Source organism: Tyto alba, unplaced genomic scaffold, assembly GCF_018691265.1.
Source record: "Tyto alba isolate M040663 unplaced genomic scaffold, T.alba_DEE_v4.0 Super-Scaffold_11, whole genome shotgun sequence".
Classification (NCBI taxonomy): Eukaryota; Metazoa; Chordata; class Aves; order Strigiformes; family Tytonidae; genus Tyto; species Tyto alba.
In genome coordinates this window covers 3,139,621-3,147,438 of record NW_024881273.1, presented here as the reverse complement: position 1 = coordinate 3,147,438, position 7,818 = coordinate 3,139,621, and the positions used below count along the sequence as shown (strand labels likewise).

The 7,818-nt window shown below is 46.6% G+C and overlaps 1 protein-coding gene across 2 annotated transcripts; it reads left to right on the top strand.

Moving 5' to 3' along the window:
- The first annotated feature begins 2,453 nt into the window (after positions 1-2,453).
- Positions 2,454-6,829, top strand: TMEM250 (transmembrane protein 250). Of its 2 annotated transcripts, XM_042786962.1 has the most exons (3): positions 2,454-2,653; positions 3,777-3,956; positions 6,226-6,829. In XM_042786962.1, the coding sequence occupies exon 3, from the start codon at positions 6,359-6,361 to the stop codon at positions 6,776-6,778; it is 420 nt and encodes a 139-aa protein (XP_042642896.1). In that variant the 5' UTR covers positions 2,454-2,653; positions 3,777-3,956; positions 6,226-6,358; the 3' UTR covers positions 6,779-6,829. The 2 variants fall into 2 exon arrangements, with proteins under 2 accessions (XP_042642896.1, XP_032855507.1); XM_032999616.2 differs by lacking the exon at positions 3,777-3,956.
- Positions 6,830-7,818: the final 989 nt, after the last annotated feature.

Below are 7,818 nucleotides of genomic sequence, written 5' to 3'. Positions count from 1 at the left end.
ATCTCCAGTCTATCCATGATGGGCATTTAAAGTCTTTACTGGAAAAAATTCCCCTCCCCCAAATGGGAATAAGAAGATGTTTCCATTATAAAATGATTGTGACAACTCAGCTGTTACTTTTTTACCCTCAGCCTAGAAAGCATTTCTTGCATTCTTGTCTCAGCACACAACCTTAGCGGCCCTTCATGTGCAGCACCATAGTAATTTATCATTACCCAGTCTCCAAATTATTCTAGTGTTGATTAAATTAGTAAATGCAATCACAATCTGAAGCAAGTTAATTGAGAGAATTTATTTGGCCCTGACAGTTTTATGCATGTTTGATTAAGTATTATAAGGTTTGTTTTTGATTTTGCATAATTTAACTTTAAATCCTGCACTGGGGGGGCCCATCAACTATTAATGACCGAAATAAACTCTTTTAAGATGCATATATTTATGATTTATTTCTAAATGCAATATCTTCCAGATTTTTTTTGTTCTGTTGCCAAAGTGACAAATATGTTTAAAGTAATATTTTGAGCCATTCGGTTCATGCTATAAATCTTGTGAAATGTATACAATTCATTAAAAGTTTTGAAAGAAGTACAAGTTAGCATTTATATTGCAACAAGTGACATATAAATGTGTATGTTTGTCTTCGAAGCGCACCATAAAATATATCAGCACTGGCTGGCTGCGGTGACTAGTACTAATGGCCCGCTCTCTGGGCTGATGATAAGTTTCGTCACAAATCTTCAACGCTGTCAACACAAAACTGTTCAATCAACAGGAATATGAGTTGTGTCTTTAGTAAAATTAGCACAGGAAAGAATTACAACCCCGAGCGCTGTCGGCGTGCTGTGGGCGGGTTCCCTTCGGGCTGAACTACAAGCGCTCCTTCAGGATCGTATCTCTTTGAATGTCAAAGCTTCAATTCACACCTGACCTGAGGACGGTGTATTTTTTATGAAGATACACATTCATATAAGCAGCAAAGGGGTCAAAATATTTCAGGCAGAAAACTGAATAGGGCTGTCTCGCTTTTTTTGTCATCCCAACCTAAGAAATTAAAAGGGTCAGTCTCGGCACTGATGTGGCTGTGTCGCACCCTTGCACGTGTGTGTTTAGGTTGTGGGGTCACTCGGTGGAGCTGTGTGGATTTTTCTGGAGGCTGGGAAAGCCCTCCAGACCTCATTCCCCCCCCTCCAGGGGTTCCTGCAGGACTGAAGGAGCCCCACCTTTGCAGCACTTGCATTCATCCCTGTAATTCTCCAAGGCAAAGCTGGGAAGCCAGAGTACCTTCAGCATTTTGTTTCTTGGGCTGAAATTCCCATTTCTGGGCTGTGGCTCCAGTCCCAGGCAATGGCGGAGGGAAATAAATGGAACGTGGCCCTCCTGCTTATCTTAGTCACTGAACAGATGTTCCCAGTTTCATGCTATTGGGAAAATACCAGCTTCGCACCTCCCCTTCTCCCTCCCACCAGAAGGCACATGGAAGACGCAGAAATGGAAATTTGCTAGGGGTACACCACCGCTTATTACCTTGTCTATAATTTCCCCTTGATGCACGTCCTGCCCCTCGGGCCCCGTGTTGCATTTGCAGAGTAGAACTGCTCTGCGGGGCCAGCCGTGCTGCGGGCGACCGGGGAGGGACCAGGGACCAAAACCAAGCATGAGCAGCAGCGAGGCAGTTGGGACGCCGGGACGTGTTTGGCCTGGTGCCTCAACTGCCTGCGTGGCAGGTCTTAGTATTGACAGATGGCTCAAGTTATTATTATTTAATGTTTTTCCACCGTGGTGGTGCCTAAATGGCAAGTGGGGCGGCGAGCCAATGAAAAGGCTCTGTATTCTTTCCATTACAGAAAGTAATTTTTAATTAAATCTAAGGAAAAACAGCAGGGAGGAAGCTTCTTTTCTTTCTATCGCTTTTGAATTTTCCTCCACCCGTTTGGTTTTTAGGAACTTTTTGGGTCTTCCTGGCCTCCCCAGAAGGCCGTGTCCCCTACATTTGCGATTTTACCATCTTGCTTCTCTAGAAGTGCTTGAGCCCCTTCAGCGGGACGAGGCCCCGGGCGAACCTCAAAGCGCTCTGAGGCGGAAAAGCTCCGACCGAGCAGCGACTCCGGGAAACCTCCGCCGCGCTCCTGCGGCAAGCGATGGCGTACGCCGCTGCTTTTACCGGGGTATCTCCCCGCACCCTCGGGACCGCGTCCAACCCCAGGCCACGCGCGGCTGGGCAGCCGAAGCGAGCCGGCTCCACCGGCGGGGTTTGCTACCGGCCCGGTTTACGTTGGAAACAATCCCACACACACACACACACACACACACGCCGCCGCCGTGCCCTCACGGCCAGTAGCTCCGGGCCCAGCCCGGTAGCCCCGGGCCCAGGCCGCTCATCGCGTTGCCCGGGTAACGGCGGCGCCCTCCCGCTTCCGGCGGCGCGGCGTGATGACGCCATCGCCGCGCGCCTCCCCCGGCCGCTCCCCTCACCCGCCGTCGCCGCCACCGGCCGGAACCGGCGGCCGCTGCTCCCCCCCACCCCCTCCCCCGGCTCCGCTTCCCGCACATGCGCATTGCGGCGCTGGCCCGGAGGCCCGGGCCTTCCATCAGCCCGGGCCCGGGGCACCCCGCCTCGGCGGCCGCCGCCCGCCGCGGGGCCATGGGCAGGACGGTGAGTGCCCCCCCCCCCCCCCCGGGGCTGGGAGGAGGGGGGCGGGCTGGGGCCCGGTGGGTGCGGCAGCGATCGGTCACCGTCCGCCGGTGGTCTGGGCCTCGCGTGGGAGCGGGGACCCCAGCACCTTCCCGGGGGCCGGGCCGGGCTTTCAACCCCGCCGCCCACGGGGCAGGCCTGTGCCCTCGGTGCCTAAACCGGTGCGGTTTAATTTAGGATTTGGTAGGATGTAGGAGGGGTTGGAATTTCCCCTCCTTCCGGTAGTCCCTGCTTTCATTTATCACCGCTAACCTTTATTTGTCATTGTCCCTAACCTCGCTGGGTTCTTTCTGGAAAGCTTTGGTTCTGCTGGTCCTTGTCCTGTGTAAACACCGCAGCCTTTTCTGTCATCCCTCTTCCTCCGTGAATTATGAGTACGCTGGCTGAGCAACAGCAGACCTCGCCTCGAGTGTGTGATAGGTGAAGAGAAGTAGCGCTGTATTTCGGTGGCTTTCTTATCGTACGCTCCATTTTTAAAGGAGAGGGAGTGAAAACTCACCAAAGCGAACAGTTATTCAGATTTTTAGCTTCCTGATGAGGCCGTCATTACCAGGGTGCTTGGAGCCACGGCAGCGTGGCTGACCCCGAGTTGCGCTGGCCTTAGGGTTGAGATCCTTTGAGCAGTGGGGCGATACGCAGAAGAGACTGTGCTGTGAAACAGAAAGGCCCCCCAAAAAATGATCTTGAGGCATGGGTGTCCAAATCTGTTTCTTGGCATCACGTACCGGTTTGAGGGCCTGCACTGCCATGTTCTTTTTGGGAAGTGTTGGCTGTGCGTGCTCTCTGCGCCGCGTTTTGTAGGCCCTGGGTGAACGGTGGTGGCTCCATGGTAGGAGAAGGTGACTGACAAGAATTCCTTGTCTGATTTTCTCTTTCCTGTCTTTGTGTATGGCATCGAGCACAAGCTAGCGAATCCTTTCCAGCATGTCTCACTAAGCTTTAATTCATATATTATTGAGTGTATGATTCTTTTTAGAATCTTTATGAGATTAAAAATTCATGCTTGGGGAGGGGCCTTGTAATTCTGAACGTTTTAACACATAAAATGAGCAAATTGAAACTTAATCTCTCTCTTATCTTTTAGATCAACTCATATGTAGAGTCTTGTGAGTCTATGAAGCACCTTAGCAGTTTCTTTCACTCTTCCTAGAAGGCCAGGTGTCACAGGAAAACTTCACTTTTTTGTTACAAGAATTAAGTGGCATCCAGAAACGGCAGCCAATTACCAACCTTCTGCTGAGTGGATGGCATCACCATTAAAAATGTAATATTTCAGAAAGTTTATTTTATTCTCACAATGTCCCTCTGCTTGTGGCTGTTCCAGTGTTGATATTTGAGTTTACCAAAAGAGCATGAACCTCCCAAAGGCTGTTTGTTTATGTGGATGGCATCACCATTAAAAATGTAATATTTCAGAAAGTTTATTTTATTCTCACAATGTCCCTCTGCTTGTGGCTGTTCCAGTGTTGATATTTGAGTTTACCTAAAGAGCATGAACCTCCCAAAGGCTGTTTGTTTATGCGGTGGGCACAGTAAATGGGAACGAGCTGTTGCTGTTCACAGAGTCTCTGCAGCTGAGCTGCTTGAGTGGTTCTAATGGATTCATCTACTGAAGGTTTTGTCAGAATCAAAGCTCCTCTTCTAAACCAGGGCTCAGCGTTTTGAGTTTGCCCCCACAAACTACAGCTTCTGCAGGCAAGGTTTGTGCTCTGTCACTCAGGCGTGGTCTTGCTGGGTGCTCTAACAGTGTGTGCACTGATTTCCCTCTGCTGCACAGAGACTCAGATTAAGTAGCTATGTAAGAGTTTGTGGGAAAATGATCAGCTGTCTTATGTGTCCCGGTGAGTTTGTAAGGAGGGGCGGCACCCTCAGAAATTGGATGCTCTCAATCCAGAGTATGTGAATTTTAACCTGTCTTGCTAATATAGTCCTCAAAAAATATCTCTGAACGCAAACACTGAGCAGTATATACACACAGCATGTGGGAAGCATGTTCAGTTGTGTGCTCCAGGCAGAAAACTATGATGTTTTTAAGTATTGTTAGTTTACTATCTGACCAATTTATATGTCTTGGGCAATACATTCTTGTAACACACTTCCGAGCTACTTAGTATTTCCTTTCTACAGACAGGAAATTATGGCAAAGAGGCACCTAAAATTATGAGGGTGTCTTTGATAATTGAGAACATACATCGACTTCCTAAATTCCTTAATCATAAGTTAACCCATGCTCCTTTTTATTAGTCCCTGATTCATGTAGAGCCAACAGACTGCCTGCAAATTTCTGTAACAACAAAAAAGAATTAGAATCTGGGGCCAGGCAGAAGAGATCAGAACTGGAACTTCAATTTCCATGCAATTTGAGGCAAGAAGCAGTGGAGAGGCTTACCTGGTGATGCACATTGTATCAGAGAAGGTCTTTGATATCAAAGTACAGTTTTCTACAGCCTGTTAATTTACTCTGTGATTAGGTTTGTTAGCAACAAAGCAAAAAAATTTTGAAGTAACTTTTATATTACTTATGTTTTAATGTTTAGAGTGATAGGATTTCTGGTTCAATGAAGGAAAGATCTGCCTGGGTTTGAACGCCTGGGCGTGCGAGGAGGCTGGGGAAGTCCCTGTTGTTTTCTAGAATTATCTGATGAGTGCATTGTCATTTCATAATTCCCGGAATTTGGCACACCATAAGCCTGGGGTGAAGCGGAGAGCAGCTAACAGGCTACTGCTCATCACTCACATAACAACAATGGGTGTGTGGAAGGATGTTAAGATTGTAAATCCTAAACACTCCAGAAGATCAAGATATTTCACTTATCTCTGTGGGTCCCAAAGGGAGAAATAAACCAGTAGATGTCTTTGAAAGGCTGCCTTGCCGTTGGATGCAGTGACAGTGAGAGACTGCAAGGCTTGGCTGAGCAAGGGGAGGTACATCCTGTAGAGTGTGAAAAACATGATTGCCTCATTGTTCTTGCAAGACCTTCCATTATTTTCAGTTTGTTTATTTGATGAAGCTTTGCCAAGTTTTGAACTGAGCAGAAATCTAGAATCACCACTGTGGGCTGTAGAATTCACTTGTAAAAATACTTGGAGAACTTTTTTTTTTTTTTTTTCCCCTTTCAAAGAAATATGAAACAATGCAAGCACATACATTAATATTACTACTCGCATGGGTGGACTGTTGCAGGACAGCTGTTTGATTAAGAAGGATCTGTGAATTAGCCAGGATAACTTCAGAACAAAGTTCTTCTCTTTCTGCATTAACACTCTAAAGCTTATAACTGGTTATAGCTAACATTGCTTGCTACTAGGGAGCTGTTTGGAATCTGACCTGGTGATGACGGAAACAGAATTGTATTTCTATATGTCTGCCTGGTAAACAATAAGCAAAGAAGCAAAGCAAAGTTGTTTTAAGCAAAGAAGTTGTGTTTTGCAAAGCAGTTGTAAGTAACCATGGAGCCAGTGAGTATCTGCTGTGCTGCCTCTCCTCCTGCTGGGGCTACTTAAATGTGTTTTCCTTCTCTGCCTTCCTGCAGGTCTCTTCCTTCCTGGAAATTCAGCACAGAGTTAGCGTTCCCAGGCTGCTGGATCTCTTCCATGTTAATGGATAACATTTGATATGTGCCCTGTAAATCCTGCCCTGGGACTCTGTGACCGGTGGGGTGCCTGATGCCTGTAATCCCCATTCCCCGCCGGGTCCGTTCGTTCCACGGCCCCCACACGACCTGCCTGCATTCAGCCTGTGGCCCGGTAAGGACCACTCACTTGGTGCGTACCAAGTACAACAATTTCGACATCTATCTCAAATCCCGATGGATGTATGGATTCATCCGTTTCCTGCTGTACTTCAGCTGCAGCCTCTTTACCTCCATCCTCTGGGTGGCACTCTCTATCTTGTTTTGCCTTCAGTACCTTGGCATCCGGATCTTCCTGCGTTTCCAGTACAAACTCTCCATCATCCTCCTCTTACTGGGGCGAAGGCGGGTAGACTTCAGCCTCATGAATGAACTGCTCATCTACGGAATTCATGTGACCATGCTGCTAGTGGGGGGGCTGGGATGGTGTTTCATGGTATTTGTGGATATGTAAATAAAACAAGCGCATGTGGGCTGAGAAGGTGATTTTTCTTCTACCCCAAAATGTGTCAATATCTTCTTTTCTTTTTTTATATGAATTAATTTATTTATCTGTGCTACTTTTTATTGATAAATTAACATCCATGTCTCTGGAATTTGCATTTTTTTGAGGGTTGAGGTGCCATTTTGATTATCAAAGTGCAGCACTTGATTGGGTGTTTGTACAGTGTAAGTTAATATAAGTTTCTTCTAGTCCATAGGTGCCTACTTTGCTGCTGTTCCTGTATTCCTGTGGGCATGGAAAAGGCAGTGATTTATCGGGAGGACAGATGCCAGATAACCTTGCACCCCACGCTCATAATCCATCCACACTTTTTCTAAAAATGTTCCTTAATGTCTCAGGCATGTAATATATATCCTACTTGACCAGTGTTATCCTTTCTTTATATAGTTTGCATTTTGCATATTCCCTGCTAAGAATATGGGCCAAATTCAACAGAGGGTGGGGGGTTTGGTGGGGTGGTTTTTTCCTGTTTTGTTTTTAGATTTTTGCAAGCCATGCTTTTGACCCACTATACTGTTCTGTTCACTTTGATGTATTTATATAGCTTTGAATGGCTTTGTGCTTTCCTGGCAGTTAGTGCTGAGTAATTGAGCCTTACCCTAATAGAACAAATCCACTGAAGTGATGGAAGTAGAGTTTGGTGTCACGTGCTCTTGAAATTCCCAGTCATGGCAAATATATTCTCATTTTGCAATGATTAAGGAGAACCCATTGCAATGGTCTGTAATGTTTGGATCTTGGCATTTGGTTCTACTTTACCCTGAATTGATTAGTTCCACTTTTTTCACAGAATTACTTCTCTCTTATGGAGTAGGGTGAGATGAGATGTCTTACCTAGGAGAGGTTGAAAGCAAAGTGCAATCTGAAATGGAAATAATTGTTGTCTGCAATGACAGAAAACATTATCTCTCCTACCTCTGCAGCAGTGAGCGTGGGGTCACTGGAGAGCTTTACTAACAGATCAAGAAGGGAGTTAAGCCTTAAGCTCC

Excerpts from the sequence above, each read along its gene's own strand:
- TMEM250 (XM_032999616.2), top strand. The coding sequence starts at position 6,359 with ATGCCTGTAATCCCCATTCCCCGCCGGGTCCGTTCGTTCCACGGCCCC.